General features: G+C 39.4%; 2 protein-coding genes and 1 non-coding gene across 8 annotated transcripts in view; 2 read left to right on the top strand and 1 right to left on the bottom strand.

Annotated features, from left to right (window-relative positions):
* bcorl1 (BCL6 corepressor-like 1) overlaps nucleotides 1-1,532 on the bottom strand; it is a 32,383-nt gene extending 30,851 nt beyond the window's left edge. Inside the window, exon 1 of one of the 3 annotated variants that reach the window (XM_058397587.1) lies at nucleotides 515-1,532. The gene's annotated coding sequence lies outside the window, so the exon portion shown is untranslated. The remainder of the gene's footprint in view (nucleotides 1-514) is intronic. The other 2 variants (XM_058397591.1, XM_058397585.1) reach the window with 2 other exon arrangements.
* Nucleotides 1,533-3,094: 1,562 nt separating this feature from the next.
* Nucleotides 3,095-3,167, top strand: trnav-uac (transfer RNA valine (anticodon UAC)). The gene has a single exon. It is a non-coding gene; the product is annotated as a tRNA-Val (tRNA).
* Nucleotides 3,168-5,506: 2,339 nt separating this feature from the next.
* On the top strand, nucleotides 5,507-17,335 carry cstf2 (cleavage stimulation factor, 3' pre-RNA, subunit 2). 4 transcript variants are annotated; one of them, XM_058396567.1, is made up of 14 exons: nucleotides 5,507-5,665; nucleotides 6,135-6,213; nucleotides 6,294-6,463; nucleotides 6,545-6,681; nucleotides 6,999-7,118; nucleotides 7,480-7,602; nucleotides 8,350-8,488; nucleotides 8,587-8,649; nucleotides 10,235-10,294; nucleotides 10,847-10,988; nucleotides 14,501-14,658; nucleotides 14,783-14,907; nucleotides 14,996-15,034; nucleotides 16,761-17,335. In XM_058396567.1, the coding sequence occupies exons 1-14, from the start codon at nucleotides 5,587-5,589 to the stop codon at nucleotides 16,881-16,883; spliced, it is 1,557 nt and encodes a 518-aa protein (XP_058252550.1). In that variant the 5' UTR covers nucleotides 5,507-5,586; the 3' UTR covers nucleotides 16,884-17,335. The 4 variants fall into 4 exon arrangements, with proteins under 4 accessions (XP_058252550.1, XP_058252549.1, XP_058252552.1 ...); XM_058396566.1 differs by having other exon boundaries at nucleotides 14,768-14,907; XM_058396569.1 differs by lacking the exon at nucleotides 10,235-10,294.
* The last annotated feature ends 18 nt before the right edge of the window (nucleotides 17,336-17,353 follow it).

The raw sequence follows: 17,353 nt of genomic DNA, 5'->3' as shown, positions 1-17,353 counted from the left end.
AAGGACAGACTAGCCAATACTGATACACCTTGAACACCAAAATATATGAATGCTAGGATCTGTGAGACTGTACTTAATAAACACATACCATATACATCTGCATATACCTGCTGTACCCGTGATGGTGTATATGTGTCTCAACAAATGTGTGTAAACAAATACATAATTATGGGAAGCATTGCAACGCTGTCAAGCTCAAATGGCAGACAATGCAAGCTCTTTCAGACGATAAGCTATTTATCTTTCTAAAGCTCACAAACCTAAATGTTGTGGACCCAACCAAAGAAAACCAGGCCGTATGTGAATACACACAAGTCAAAACAGAGAGCCGACTCTCACATGTTTGTGTTTAAACAAATAAAATTTAGCCCAGTGCGAAAAAGTGACTTCCACAGAAACTATAGCAGATACATAATACACATATAGCTAAGACATAACAGTGCAAAACAGCATTGCACACTTTATAATACAGACAGTAAAATGTATTGCTCAAACAGGTTTAAAAACGACAGACCTGAGAGCTGCGTTTAAGACTCGGACCTTTCCCACTTATGAACTGAGCGTTTGCCTTGACCAGTCTGTGCCTCACTACAGTAGTAGTGGGACCGAGATTACTCGCAGTACGATGTTTTGTCCCCGAAGTGTTTTTCTTTTTTAAATGAACGACAGATCTGTGTCTCTCTGCGACTTCACGTCCAAAGTTGGGCACAAACGGCAGTCCTCGGTACCGGCCTGCCTGACTTGCAGAGTGATGTAAAGACACCAAGCCGATTTAATGGCACGAGAAGGCTCGAGCGCAGAATTGTGTCGTGGTGAAGGCGGATCCGCGGGATACGGGACAGTATGGCATGGCTGAGACGGGTTATGAGCATTATAGACCTTCTTCCTACGGTGACAGGTTGAGATGATGCAAAACGTTCCCATACTCACGAAAGCATGATAAAGTGGCCTTAATTAAGCACACCCTGGCCGCTTTGACCACGGGCTGTCGCTCTCATCGCTTTTGTAGGCCTAAAAACACACGCCACAGCGTGTCCCAATCCACCGAAGGCTGCAGATGAGTGACCATTAGCTATCATTAGCCGCACGCAAATTTGAAACCTAACGGTAGATCCTACTTTGCAAGGCAATGCCAGAAGAGCACTGGTCGCAGTTGGTAGATAACAGACCATGTACTACAGCAAATCGGGACTTTCATATACTTGCGCAGCCTGCAAAGTTTCCGGAGTTGCCCGTAGCCGTGCATGGCGTTTCGTAGTGCCCCCTTTAATGCCCCTCGCTCGCCAGTAGCGCCTTTGTTAATCGCATGGTGCTGCGCCGCCTGCCTTACCTCACTTACCTAAACGGCCCGAAAGCCTTTTATAAGCCTTTTAACAGGAAGTGCTCACGAAGAGACCGTGAAATCAGCTCCGTGCTTGTGGCTCTCGTCCCGGTTTAACAGAGCGATTTGGCGAAGGATTCAAAGGCAGCGTGAATTTTGGGCTTCTCGCCGCGATCTTCCCTCATCGCCAGTTCTCGACCGCAGCAGCTGGAGAAGAAAATCGCGCTTCCTGGGTCCTAAAGCCAGACGATTCTATACAGGTGAGTATACGTTTCACTGTGAGCGGTGCTCGTGGAATAAACCTGATTCGTTTATTTACAGGAGTTTTACTCTCTATTTACTGGGTCCTGTTACAAAGACTTTACATTTTGTTCTCGTTGATAAAATGGTTCATTCATTTTCAGTGTTTAAAATGTTTCAGTCATCGGGCCATGGAGTTCGGCTGAAGTCACGGCAATAACTCACTGAGACGCAGTTTGTTTTTAAACTTGTTAATTGACCCTAGCCAATCTACTTCTCATATCAGTGGGATCCAGCTATGAACTGCGTTTAGTACACATACTGTAGGCTAACTTTAACCGTAAGCTCTTGTCAAAGACAATGGACATCTCAGAACGACAGAATATATAGTACTCTATTCAGCTAAAACACTTGATTTAGGTATATGCATTATATAGTTGAATAGACTAAACTGCATTTTATGTGCCCATACCATTTTTTTCATAACAGTAAATAGCATTGGATGTTATTGAATTATCATTAATTGCAATATATCAACAACATGTTAATTTAATAAACATTAGTTAACATTGGGGAAAAAACAGTGTTTAGAAGATGTATGCATCAGACCCAATTCCAGATCCAATTCTGCAAGTGCATCTAAATCTGTTCATCTGTTCACTTACCAAAATGGATTTAACCCAAACGTCAAACTCAAAAACAACTCATGCATGTCAACCTTAAAACTAATGTGTCCCAGAGGTGGAAAAGTTCAGGAATAGGAAGATTAGTGGCTTCAGCAAGTAGTCAAATTATTATTGCACACATATAATAATGTTTATGAAAAATGACTGTACTAAGGGGTTTATTGGTGTCCTGTACTGTGAGCCCTTTATATTAAATGTAATACAAATGTAAGTACCTCCTCCATGTTTTCCCTCAAATTCCCACCTGTTATTTTAAATAGACTTACTGGCCATTATGCTATTGATGAATGCTTATTCCTTTTACAGTGTTTTGATCCTTTGTTCTTAGAATCTCCAGTGGTTTCTCACCTTGTTGCAAGAACCAAGTGAAGAATTTTACCAAGTGAAGATAACAGAGATTGCGAAAAAAGTGGACGACAGAGACAAGCGGAACCGAACTTAAATATACTCAGTAGTAACACACCTCAATGAGACACCTATATTATCGTGATAACAACGTCAAAAAGTCCTTTTGCAAGTGCGATTAGTTATAAATTCACAATATCGATATCAGTTTACGATCTCTTTATAATTATATAGCTCTTTGACGTTGCGCTTATGTACTGAGGACTAACTTTTGCTTCAGTTTACAGTCACATGGAACTGCACCGGACCTCTCGATTGAAGCATATATGTCATGTAGCGTCCATTTCGACCACATTTACAGTTACCGTGAAGTATATGAAAATATACCATGTTCGAATAAAAATTAAAATACATTAATGTCCATATGTCCATCTGTCATTATCTTTTTAAACATACCGTACTGGTGATTATGTCAGAGTCTATGGCAGCCTTCCTTTGAAGCGGTTCCATAGTGTAGTGGTTATCACGTCTGCTTTACACGCAGAAGGTCCTGGGTTCGAGCCCCAGTGGAACCAGACGTTTTCTCTAATTCATTCGCGCTTTGAAATAACGCCTCACTTCCTTAACGACCATCGAAACGTTCTGGCCAAAAATATCGCAACGCCGTGCAGCTATATATGGAATCTGTAGTTTAGGTGTTACTGGTGAAAATTGGCATTATGCAACCAAGCTTGTACCATCTGATAGTAATACAAAACCAATTTTGTGTACTCTCCCTTTTAAATAGACCTACACTTTAATTCTGGCCCATGCATGCTGGTCCTCCCCCAACCCCCGCGTTTTACAGCGGAAAACTGGACGAACACACGCGCGTACACACGCACACACACGCACACACACACACACACAAGGTCCTAAGCCTAATCCTACAATGTACCTGTGTATAAAATAAATAAAGCGGGCAGAACAGTTGATTTTGGTATTATGTGCTATAAGGAGCAATGAACGCGTAATCATAAAATTTCCGTTTAACTGGAATTCGATCGCTGGTGTAAATAAGGTCGTTTATGTCTTAAGTCTTAGCGACCTCTACTGTTCACTTCGTGTCCAATCTTGAACAGGTCTGAGTAATAACATGAGCATTTGATATAATCACTCAGCGTGAACCATTTTCGTTCACACGATGCAGCCTGTTGTAAGAACTGATAGGTGTTGCCGAATTGTTCAGTTGATTCACATTTATTGATTAGGAATAATATGAGTATATTAGTATATTTAAAGCCCTGAGCTTAACTTTACTGAATTTGTTCACATTTGTGTTTAGTTAAGTTTAGTTACGTTTCAAGGATAAATCCAGTATGGGTTTTTGTACTTGTTCTCACAACAGTCCTGTACAAGTCTGTATGTATTCCTATTTTTGTATTTATTCAGCTTTTGCATGCTCCTGGGGCGAAAGTTGTCGTAGTTGTCAGTTTAAGGACTGATGTTTTATGAGTATTCATAAGTTAGTAAAAGTTGAGGGCAGCATCATATGTAACCTTTTCTGTGAAAGTAATGCAATACGTTTGCAGAGTTTTAAAATGTTGTGTATTTCAGCTGAAATACAGCTTAAAGAATACTAATAGGTAATTGCAAACTATAGCCAATGTTAAATACAATGCAATGATCCAGGATAAAATGATTCATTATTGCATTATAAATCTTCATTCACAGTGACCTTGCAAGCGATGTTTCAATATCTGATATATTAATGGATATATTTTAGCTTGTGTCTATTATGCTCGTGACTTGTACTCCTGAAAAGTTATTTCCTGACTTGACATGCGTTAGGATGTACAAATCCAAACATACCTAATAAGACTAGTTATGCGAGGAGTCATTTATCATAATAATGAGGGTTATTAACGCCTGGTTGACCGATATTGAAGTCTTCTTTGTCCCTTTTGTATAGGAATGTGATGTGTCTGTTTTTCATGCGCTCAAGTTTAAAATCGCAGTAATGGATTTACATCGTTTGCAGACTTTTTTTTAATATCGGCGCTGTCCAGGGTTCTGAAGCTGCTCATTTAAAAAAAAATATTTTTTTCTTTTATACTATAAGAGATATAAAAACCTGTATATATGGTTTCAGATGAACAAATTGTAAGAGTTCATAAAGTGCATATGTACATGGAGAAATTAGAAGGGTAGGATTGCTTGATAATGTGTCACAGTTTTCTTAAATAAAACATGATAATGCAGTCTGTGTTTTAAGAAAAAAAATGATACATACATAAAGTCTCAACTTTAAATCACAGAATGAATTATACAACATTCTTTACGTTTCCTATGAAGTCAAAGGATAATGAAGTCCTGGGCTTGTGTGACTGCTGCATTGATCAGATGCTTTCCATCGAGAAGTGAAGGACGCTTGGCATGTAGACAGACAGACACACAGAATGAAATCATTTTATGTGGTTTAAATTTAAAAAAGGTACAGAGTAAGAACAAGTTCGCTATTTGGTTAACGAATGTTTTAGATATTTCATAACAGTGAATCCAGATTTCAAATCTTCTGACAAGCATCGTACAAGGTTGCAGCTCTGTGTGTGTGTGTGTGTGTGTGTGAGAGAGAGAGAGAGAGAGACAGACAGACAGACAGACAGACAGACAGACAGACAGACTTGGCTAAGCCCGAATAAAAGGGAAGTGCTTGTTAGGCTCACTGCAGTACTGTTAGCTGAAAGGTCCACTACAGGAAACGCAGTATTGTACAGATGTTGCTTATTGCTGAATCATGACACGGTGACAGGAATTGTGGTAATTTATTTCAGAATCGACTCTGTGGCTCATTACACTGTCAGGCGATAGGTGGCAAGCACGTGCACATTTTTTGCCGAGACTTTTAATTTGAAGGAAAGAGCAGCTTGCCAGCCATTTTGAATTCTGTCCAGTGTTTTAGCCCGTGCTTCACTCACGCTGTTTTCAAATGAATAAAACTCTTAAGTGGCAATAATGGCGAACGTAGCAGCATCCGTGGCCGCAGTAGCGGGAAGAGACCCTGCCGTAGATCGCTCCTTAAGATCTGTTTTCGGTAATAAAAAGAAAGGAAAAAAAAAGAGTTTAAACTGCTGGTTGTATTCTGTTTGTTTTGTTGATGCGAAACTGCCAGCTAACGAAGCTAACAGAGCAGAATTATGGAAGCTGATTAGTTAAACGTTGTCTTCAAGCAGCAGCGTCTCTCTGATTTATGTTTCTTTCCAAGCAGCTACAAGATAATCGATTCTCACTGGTTTATAATACTGATGTACTTCGAGGCTGTTACAGGTTGTTGTGTAGCTTAGCAAGCTGGCAATTCGCTTTCTTTACCTTGTAAACACCAACATTTGCTTTACTTTAGCGATCACACACCCAACTAGCCGTTGGCCAAAATAGGTAAAAGACGTTTGTTGAAGAAGTTGAGGGATTCTAACCTTACACCAGGTCACTTCTGATATGCGTATAATAAACTGTATAAAGCCATGTGTTTAACCACAAACATTGTCCACCTGGTTTTGTCGTAGTGGGGAATATCCCTTATGAAGCAACAGAAGAGCAGCTGAAGGACATCTTCTCAGAAGTTGGTCTTGTCGTCAGTTTCAGGTATGACCATCAGGCGAGATACAGCGTGGATTATGTACTTATGTGAAGTATTCACAGGACTAATAAGACTGCCATTGTAGGTTGGTATACGACAGAGAAACAGGAAAACCGAAAGGTTATGGCTTCTGTGAGTACCAGGACCAGGAGACAGCACTCAGTGCCATGCGCAACCTCAATGGGCGAGAGTTCAGTGGTCGAGCTCTTCGTGTGGACAATGCTGCCAGTGAGAAAAACAAAGAAGAGCTCAAGAGTGAGTATGCTTACTGGAATACTGGGTGTTCCACAGTGGTCTGATATGTGTATAAAACTCTGTCTCTGTTTATTCCCTGAGGTTTGGGGACTGGAGCTCCAATCATTGAGTCACCATACGGAGACAGCTGCCCAACTGAGGAGGCACCAGAGTCCATTAGCAGAGCTGTGGCTAGCCTGCCACCAGAGCAGATGTTTGAGCTTATGAAACAAATGAAAGTGAGTACAAGTGACCGCAGTAAAAGTCTGGGCATTGTAAGATGTCTTGGGGTGTGTGCATCTCTGTCCGTGTGCGCTCGTCTCTCTCTGTCCGTGAGCTCCCAAACATGATGTAGCATAAAATTCTAACTGATATGCGTATTACAACAGGAAATGTTGGCTCTTAGGCATGAGAAAAAGTGCTGATATTTTTTCCCCCTTCCCGTTGGTTCATGCCATTCTTGGGCATTAGTCAAGAAACCTGCGTGCACCACCTTGGCATCAGCTATGTGTAGGAAACATTGTTAGGACTGTTACTCTATTTCTTTGTTTTACAGCTGTGTGTTCAGAACAGTCCACAGGAGGCCAGGAACATGCTCCTGCAGAATCCACAGCTAGCCTATGCACTGCTCCAGGCACAGGTTGTTATGAGGATCGTAGACCCTGAGATTGCCTTGGTGAGACTTTTAGAGATATAAATGTGTTCTGCCACACCTTAGTAAACATATTTCAAATATGGACGAAAACACAATGGTGAAAAAACATTCTCATATGCTGGGTTTATGTAATATGTTCTTTTTTTGGTTTGTCTAACAGAATTCTTCATACATGTAAAGAGATTGTTACTGGCATTATTATAAAATAAATGACTTGTAATTTTTTATTTACTATTTAATAAGTAGATTGTAAACCTTTGGAAAAATTATGATCCATGTTATGTGGTATGAAAATGTATTTGTGTATTTTATTTCCATATTAGTCAAAGCTAACAGGTGGTTGTTGTGGGGTTTTTTTTTCTCTCTCTCTCTTTCTTTCTAGAAAATGCTCCACCGGCAAGCTTCTGTGCAGCCCATAAATCCAAACAGCCAGTCAGGGCCTTTGCCAGTGTCTAACCAGCCTCATGCTCAGCCCAGTGCTCCAGTGTCTCAGCCCCAGGCCATGGTGAATACTTCTCACTTTCTCGCTTGTTAACAATAACCTGTCAGTTATACCTGAAACAATCACGATCATTTCAAAGAGCTTCTAAAAGTTCTGGTTAGATAATTAAATTGTCATTTTTTATATTTGTTGAAGTCCATAGTGAAAAAATATTATTTTATACAGTACAATATTTTGGTAGCCCATGATATGTTATAGTCTATATACACTGATCAGGCATAACATTATGACCACCTGGCTAATATTGTGTTGCTGCCAAAACAGCCCTGAGCCGACATGCACTGTGCATTCTGACACCTTTCTGTCAGAACCAGCATTAACTTCTTTAGCAGTCTCAGCAACAGTAGCTCATCAGACCACATGGGCCACTCCCGACATCCATGACCCTGTTGCTGGTTCACCACTGTTCCTTCCTTGGACCACTTTTGATAAGATACTGACCACTGCAGACCAGGAACACTCCACAAGAACTGCAGTTTTGGAGACGCTCTGATCCAGTGGTCTAGCCATCACAATTTGGCCCTTGTGCAACTCGCTCAAATCCTTACGCTTGTCCATTATTTCTGCTTCTAATACATCAACTTTGAGGACAAAATGTTCACTTGCTGCCTAATATATCCCACCCACTAACAGATGCCATGAGGAGATAATCAGTGTTATTCACTTCCTGTCACTGCTCATAATGTTGTGCCTGATTGGTGTACATTATAGAACTCTATATACCAACATGTCTTTAATGTTCTGTCTCAGCCGGGAATGCACGTGAATGGTGCTCCTCAGATGATGCCACCTTCTCAGATGGGAGGTGGAGTGCCAGGGCCAATGGCAGGACAGGGGCCAATGCCAGGACAAGGACCTATGCCAGGACCAGGGCCTTTGGGGCCAGGAGGTAAACATAGTCACCCCTTTGCTGTGAATGCATGCATGTGCAGGTTTGGAAGTTGTGCATGTTACGTGTCAAAACATCTTCTGTCCTCTTCACTGTAGGTGGAATGCAGCCTCAGATGGGGATGCCGCAAGGAGGCCCTGTTCCTATGGACAGAGGTGCAGGTTGGTGAACTTAAACTATTTAATTTATTTATTGTTATGATTAAGTTACACATACCAGCATAATTCTCATTTACCATTGTGTTTTATTATGATTTGAAAGGGTAATGTTTTTTGAATGTTTCACACTGACATTAAAGTTACACAAAGCTAACAGAACGCTGGACTGTATGGAATGTTTAATGTGGAGTATGTGTTTAACATTAAAAGAAATTATCCACTAACAAGCTTATGATTAGGTATGTGCTATTACTGTGTTTCAGAGTACATTTTTCTTGCAATGCTAATTTAAGTAGCTTTTAGCAATGAATGCTAGCATGACAATACATTTTTAAGTAATCCTGCCAAATGTTTTCCTTTATTCTTTAACACCGTGTTCTTTTTTGTGCTTTGCATTATATTAATAAAATATATTGAAATGATACATTTATATTCAAATAGAGTGGTAGCTAATAATAGTGATAAATTTCATATGGATTATGGTAAATAATACACGCACACACATGAATATTCATATATGTATTCATGTCTTTATTTAGAACAACCATAAAAACCCCATAGTGCTAGTGGAAAAGTATGTGAACACTTGAGTTAATGACCTCAAAAAAGCTAATTGAAGTCAGGTGTTAGCATTAGCTGAAATCTTAAGAAAATGATTTAGGAGGTATGGACTAGAGCCACTTTGATAAAAACCCCTCAAAAGTTTTGAGTTTTGCTCTGCACAAGAAGAATACACTTATGTGAGCAATGCCTCACCAAAAAGTTCTTTCAGAGGATCTACGGTCAAGAATTGTTCAATTATCTAAAGCTGGTAAGAGTTACAAAGTAATTTCATAGACTTTAGAAATTCACCAGTCTACAGGCAAACAATCTGCAAATGGAGACAATTTGGTACTGCGGCTACTCTACCAAGAAGTGGGCACGCTGTCAAAATGACCCTGAGTAACAGCCAAAGAGCTGAAGGCATCATTGGAAAAGGCAAACATCTGTGTTCATGAGTTTTACAGTATGTAAAACAGACACCATGAAGGAAGCCGCTGTGGTTTATTAATTGTAAGGGTTCACTTACTTTTTCCACTACCATTTTGGATGTTGGAGTGTGTTCACTAAGAACATGAAAGATCAGAATTTTTTGTGTTTCGGTACATTACATTTCTCAATAATCTTGACTTAAATGAAGATCAGATCACGTTTTATGACAAATTTATGCAGAAAACCATGAAATTCCAAAAGGTTCACATACTTTTTCTTGCCACTGTATAATGAAATTCATTCACAAAGCTGGTTGTGCAGTGCTTCTGATATTGCAAGTGTTTTTGGTATATTAGATCCAACTGTCACTCTTCACTTGATTCAACAATACAATTTACAATCCTTAGTGTTCTAACTCTTAAATCTCATAGTTTATACTGCAATAAATGTCTTTACCTAGTATCAGATAATTGTGCACTGAAGAGCGGTAATATAATAGCAACATCAGTTCAGCATGGCTGATGAGTATCAGAATAGTTCCTGAGTAGGATCTGCAGGGGGTGCTGTATGCTTTCTCAGTTTCCTTTCCTGTTTCCTTTACTTAATGCTGACCCAGGAAGCCTTCAGGACTCTCCTGTAGGATCATCTGGGCCGGCTTCTATCGAGCGGCCACAAGGTATCACCAGCTTACCTCAGTGTTCTCAGAGATGAGAGAACTGGGTTATATGCTGCTCATAGCCTCATTTATAAACTGTGACAAGTTCACTGGCTTTAGAACTTTTGTCTATTTTTCAGTGCTGTTACATTGTATTACCTTTTTCTCCATTTAAATTTGAGTTTCTTTTCTTGCCCTTATATTGAGCTGTTAACTGTTCAGGCAGAAAAAACCCCAAAAAACTGTGTTCTAAAAATTTTTTTGCTGTTCATGAGTTAGTTTGATGCAATGCTTTAATGCATCATGCATCATTTCAACTTTTTTCATGTTATTCAATGAAGCATTAATTCATGATTCATGATCTAAAGAAGCTACAGTGATAAAAAGTTTTGATACCTTTGTTTAATAAGTGCCATCACTAAAGAATTAAAAGTTTTTTGGTTTTTTTTTCTTCACATTTTTAAACTTAAAATGCAACATGCATCCATACCTCCTCTCTCATGGCTACCATGGCACGCATCACCAGTTTTTAAAATGCTAATGTTCTATGGTGTGGATTTTTTTTTATCATAGTACCCATGGTAGACCCACGGGCTCCTATGCGAGGAGCACCTCCTGGACCTCAGGGGATTCCACCAAGAGGCCTGCTGGGTGATGGTCCTAATGATCCACGAGGAGGATCACTAGTAAACGTGGGAGGAGAGGTAGTGGAGCCGTGAGTATAGCATCTTTTCTGGATTGCAGTAATCAATGCACACAACTGGACGTTACACTTTTAATTTAGCTATAGGAAATTAAGGTGACTGGTCTGATAACCGAGAACCTTTGTGAACAGACTGTTCTCTCCAAAACTTCTGGTACGGCAAGCCTAATTTATTTTTTTATGCTATACTCCAAAGACATTTGGGTTTGAGATCAAAAGATGAATATGACATGAGAGTTTTGGGTTTCAGCTTTTATTTTCTTGTATTTACATCTAGATGCTTTTATACAATTTGAAACATAGAGACTTTTATATCAGAGCACCCAATTTTTAGGCGAGTAAACGTACAGGAGCAGTCTTGAAGTGAATGACACTTAATATTTGGTTGCATAATCCTAGCATGCAATAATTGCATCAAGCCAGAGACACACTGAAATGACCAATCTTTGAGGCTTGTACTGTAGCTTTTTTCAGTTGTTTGTTTTGGGGTGGTTTCTCCCTTCAGACTCCTGTTCAGGAGGTGAAATGCTGCTCAACTTAAGTGCTTTGTTGTGTTTGTCAGTGTGATTTGGGTCATTGTCTTACTGAAGGATGAAGTTAGTCCCAATTAATGTTGATGCAATTCTCTGTAGTTTGGCAGACAATGTTTCTGTAAATCCATTCTGCTGCTTCCATCATGAGTTACAAAATTAATAATGATTAGTGAGTCTGTTTCGGAAAGCAGTCATGCAAGCCCAAGCCATGACACTACCACCACCATGTTTCACAGAGGAGATTGAGTTTTCTCCATCTCTGTTATCTTGGTTCCAGGACTCTTGAGGCTCATTTATGTACTTCTAATGTGGTCTTGTGATTCTTTATGCTGGTGAGTGGTTTATGGCATCTATATTTCTGCTCTTGAAGTTTTCTTTGTTGGATTGTAATACCTAATAGCACTCTCAATGTATGACATCAACTGCTGTTGAAGGTTGACCTCTTCATTGTCTGTTGCTCAGTACCCCAGTGTTTTCGTGGTGTTTTTCTTTTGTAGGATTTTCTTTAGGATAAATGGTTGTATTGGCTATGCAGTACAATCACTCTAACAGGAAACACATGGGAGTCACATGTTCCAATTTTTATTCACCGTAAAATTGGATTGTCCGATACAAAATGTCTAACATATTTACATCACAAATCTATAACACATCTATAGATACCAAGAAAAGCTGAAATTCTAAACTCCTCCCATATTTACCGCTTTGCTTCTCCAATAGTTTTGGAGGGGACTGCATGGCACAAGCAGAAGTCTTCATAAATCTGTCAGATAGGTAATTTTCATTAGATGCTATGCTGTTGGATACACAAGCATGGCATCTCAGAATGATATCTTTAAATCATGACTGACTGGGACCAGTATTATCATTTATCATTACAAGCATTAAATTCAAATTTTTATTTGTCACATACGAAATCATACACAGTACGACTTGTAGTGAAATGCTTTTATGACTGTCCTACATTTGAAGGAGAATATAAAGTAAAGTTTGTGGACAAGAAAAGTATAGGGATAAAGGTAAAAATGTATACTATCATATTAAAATTAAAAACATGAAAATTATGAAAAACTCCAATAGTTATGTAAAACTGATTGTGTATCGGATATACATATACAAATATGTGTGTGTGTGTGTGTGTATGTAATAAACATAATTAATAATAATAATACAATATATTATATATAATAGTATTATAATTTAATATGATATAATATTTATAAATATTTATAAAAAAAATATATAAATATATATGTATAAACATCTATAATATATAGTATATACATGTATGTGGATAAAAAAAAAGTCAATTATAAATGTAACGACAATAAATAATACGGTATGTAAAGTGTCAGTGCAGTATGCACACAAAGATGTCCAGTGAGAGTGGTTATTGTGTGTGCAGAGTATACAATTAGTGCAATTTGTGTGTGCAACGATCAGCTGAGGTAGAATGTAATGTTCATGTGTGGGGTAAGTCTAGAAAGTCCAGGTTCTAGGTGTTCTGGTTGAGGGCCTGAATGGCCTGTGGGAAGAAGCTCCTCCTCATTTGCTCTGTGTTTGCCTTCAAGGAACGGAAATGTTTCCCTGACCGCAACAGAGAGAAGAGTCCATTGTTGGGATGGCTGAGGTCCTTCATTATCTTCCTGGCCTTGGTCCAGCACCGCTTGCTGTATATAGTGTCCAGGTCAGGAAGCTCGGTGCGGGTGGTACACTCGGCCGATCGCACCACCCTCTGGAGAGCTTGCCTGTCCTGTTTGGTGCTGTTTCCAAACCAGGCTGTGATACTTCACATCAGGATGCTCTCAGTGGTGCAGGTGTAGAATGTCTTTAGCACCTTTGAGGGCAGTTTAAAGTCCTTCAGGCGTCTAAGATGATAAAGACGCTGCCGGGCCTTCTTCACCAGGGTGTTGACATGACAGGACCATGTCAGGTCCTGTGTGATGTAAACACCTAGGTACCGGAAACTGTCCACTCTCTCCACTGGGGACCCATTGATAGTCAGGGGCTGGTAATTCCTCTCCTGCTTGGTGCTGAAGTCCACTATCAGCTCCTTAGTCCTGCTGACATTCAGGAGGAGATTGTTGACCTGGCACCATAATTCCAGGTTTCTAACCTCCTCTAGGTAGGCCGTCCTGTCGTTGTTGATCAGGCCCACCACCACAGTATCATCCGCAAACTTAATGATGTTGGTGGAGCTGGAAGTGGCCAGTCACAGGGCTAAGAACACAGCCCTGGGCTGTATCATTAATATCTGATGTAAAATGGTCACTAATGCCAAAGCTGATTTGCCAGAAGCTAAGATCTCTAATAATGCAACAGAATATTTGCTTGATTGGGACTTTACTGACATTGATTTATTTTTACATTTCTTCCACTTTGGTCATTTGCCAGTTGCCACCCACTAACCTGCTGTCTCTTATCAGACAAGAAGTACCACATAGAGAATTATAAGGGCTAGCATCTTTTCTTTGAGATACATAACGCCAGTCACTGCACCTTTTCAAAGTGCTGCTCATGCTTCATCACAAGTCAGCTGAAAGCACTTAGATGAAAGTGTTTAAGAGCCCTCTTCTTCATACATGAGCTCTCAGACCCACACTATTGGAGAGTGTTACTCAGACAGGGGCGAGAGAGTAATTTCTAGGACTCTGGGCTACGGATGACTGAGCTCTCAAGATTCACACTCCTGAAAAATGATTTATTTATAAACTACAAAACAAGTGAAAAGCATTAAATCAGGATGAAATGTGCACTTCTTCAGTAGTAAAGAAAGATTTGCTTTCACACACATTACTTTTTATAAGTTATTATAAGCAAATATATAACAAAAAATGAGCATTATACTAATCAAATTTTGTGCATAATCTTTAGTATTAGCATTTAGTGTTTTTATTTGGTTTTTAGACTAAGTTTATGTGTCCTTTGTATCAGCTGGCTTTTTATCAACAAATAATAATAAATAATACCATTTTGTGTGTGTATGTGTAGTCGTGGTTATTTGGGAGGCCCTCCACCGCACCAGGGCCCACCCATGCATATGGCCCCTCCAGACATGCGTGGACCCCATGACATGAGAGGAGCACCCATGTTGGGAGAGCCCAGAGGCCCAATGATGGATCAGCGTGGTCCACCCATGGATTCTAGAGGTACATAATAATATGATGGGTATTGTACCTTGTTATCAAGCTTTGTGTGACCAAAGACAAGTAATTTTGTACATAATTGTAATGTTTTCATTTGTAATTTTTGTTAAAGCCACAATTCCTCCAGGTCGTGATCCTCGAGCTGTGGAAACACGGGGTCCTGTGGCAGGCCAGCGGGTTCCTGTAGCGGGTGGAATGCAGGGTGCTCCTTCTCACGCAATGCCATCAAATGCTCCCCAGTCTGCCAGACCTGTATGCCTTACACCTATTTCATACTTTATTTATTGGTGGATTAAGTATTCTGCAAAAATTGTTGATAACAATGTCATCACTTCAACAGGGTCCTGCATCTGAGGTTTCCTCTCAAGATCATGAAAAAGTAAGTAGCACACAAAAATACTCATTATACAAATATTTGAGTATAAGATTATAATTAATTACCATTGGTTACCTAGTATGACAGTGTGTTAATGTGTTAAGCATATTTGAGTCAAAGAGGGGAAAAATTAGTATGATGGTTCTCTGTTCTGTATTCTAGCTATTTAAAGGTATTGGGCTAGCTTTGTCAGCTTCAGAGATGTAGAGAGTGATCTGGCAATGTGCGTAGATGCAAGGCTAGACAGCAGCAAGCTATTTATCCTGATAATGTTTCTGTAGGATTGAGAAACCAGCAGCATTTACTACATCCTCAGTCAAGAATACTTGTGCCAATACCATGCATAATACCCTACTAAAAAATTGATCAGTACTCTTTTCATTTCCTTTGCTATTGAGGTGAATTACATTATTTGGTTTGGAATGTAGTTCTGAAGATTTGTCTGAATGTGTTGACTTTTGTAACTGTGATTAATTTGCTCAGCACATAGCACTGGACTGTTGAAAGTTGTACATCCTGCAGCTTTACACTTCAGAAAGATAAACAAAAATCCATTATATTGCTAAAAATATGATATCTTACCATCACATCTACATGTGGGTCTTTTCCAATCTGTTGCCACAAAGTTGGAAGCACACCATTTTGTAGAATGTCTTTGTATGCTTTAGCATTAAGAACTCCCTTTACTGGAGCTAAGAGGCCCAAAGTTATTCCAGCATCAAAATTCTACTGTGCACAAGTGAGTTTCATAAAGCACAAAGACATGGTTTGCAAAGGTTGGAGTTGAAGAATTAGTCTGTCCTGCACAAAGCCCTGACCTCAAACCCCACTGAGCACCTTTAAGGTAAACTGCAATGCAGACTGCACACCAGGCCTCTTGCCCAGCATCAGTGCCCAACCTCACTAATGTTCTTGTGGCTGAATGAGCAAATCCCCATTGTCACACTTCAAAATCTAGTGTCGGGTCTTCCTGGAAGTGTAAAGGCTCTTTTGATAGTGACAACTGTCAACCCATAGTTTTGCAGTGGGCACATATGGGTGTGGTCATGCATTATGTGTATCCGAAAGCTTTCGTATAGTCTGAAGTTTTTTCACTAGATTATGTTGTGTACCAAATGATGTAATATGACCTATACACTTGCACTATGCACTCTGTTGTCTAGTGTATGAATTTTAGAAGGATACATTTGAGTCTATATATTTCTTTCTTTCTTTCTTTCTACATATATATAAAGCCATTTCCAAGTCAACGGCAAATGATAAACATGTAACATTACATCATTAGCTTCAGCACAATACAGTGAATTTTAAATTGTTGAAGAATTAATCCCATATCTTTGGCTGATTTTTAAAACACTTTCGTTAGATGTCCACGTCTGCTGGTGTGTCCATTATGAACATTTTTTTTCATCTAGTGTTGACGCCTGGCAGCCCCTCCCCTTTTCCTCTACATAAGCAAAGCTGTGGCTGTTGAGTACATAGTGTCCAATATTCCACATCTTATTTTCTCAGTTAAATAAGTGCACCATGTACAAAAGGCCTTAGAGACTTGCATAGTTATATGATGTGGGACGCACCTTTAGAAATTTAATGTAGACTTGTTAACCAACCTGTTTTATGTTGAGAAGCCCCCAAGGCAGCCAACCGCTGCTATTAATAATAATTATTATTTTATTTTTTTTCTCCTTGGTATTATAACTAATGGCACTCTCTCCATATTCTTCCCCAGGCTGCTCTAATTATGCAGGTCCTCCAGCTGACTCCAGAACAGATCGCCATGCTTCCCCCTGAGCAGAGGCAGAGTATCCTCATCCTGAAAGAGCAGATTCAGAAAACTGCGGGAGCCCCATGAAAATTCCAGAAAAGATTCCAGAATTTTTCTTTCTTCTCTAGACAAGACAGACTCATTTTTGTTTGTGGGCATGAAACATGACTTGGGACTTAACAGTTTTTTGTTGTAAGCTGTACCTTAACATTGTGGGTTTTTGTTTTCTCAAGATCGTTTTCACTGCTAGGAATTTGTAGTTTCTTCCTCTTGTTTTTAGGACTGAGATAAGCATACAGTGTGTAGACCTATGTTTATTTTTTCTGTTAGTCATTGAAGCACGAAGACGTGTTATTTGGTGATTACCTGTTGCCTGGTACAGGGTTTTTTTGAAGTGTGAATGAGAAACTGAATCGAATCCCACTGGAACACTGAAAAGTACATAGCTGGAATTTGTTAATTTCAGTATTGCCAAAGCTACTTTTGCTGTCTGCATTTTTTTTTTTTTTCTTTCAATAAAAAATTTTTTGCAAATACAATCAACATTTCATGCCAGT

Source organism: Hemibagrus wyckioides, linkage group LG08 (assembly GCF_019097595.1).
Source record: "Hemibagrus wyckioides isolate EC202008001 linkage group LG08, SWU_Hwy_1.0, whole genome shotgun sequence".
NCBI classification, from domain to species: Eukaryota; Metazoa; Chordata; class Actinopteri; order Siluriformes; family Bagridae; genus Hemibagrus; species Hemibagrus wyckioides.
Note: the sequence above shows the minus strand (reverse complement) of the source record. Positions and strands in the feature narration are given on the sequence as shown.

Excerpts from the sequence above, each read along its gene's own strand:
- cstf2 (XM_058396566.1), top strand. The coding sequence starts at position 5,587 with ATGGCGAACGTAGCAGCATCCGTGGCCGCAGTAGCGGGAAGAGACCCT. Across the intron at positions 6,682-6,998 it reads AGCTTATGAAACAAATGAAA|CTGTGTGTTCAGAACAGTCC; the intron begins GTGAGTACAAGT and ends TTTGTTTTACAG. Across the intron at positions 7,119-7,479 it reads TAGACCCTGAGATTGCCTTG|AAAATGCTCCACCGGCAAGC; the intron begins GTGAGACTTTTA and ends CTTTCTTTCTAG.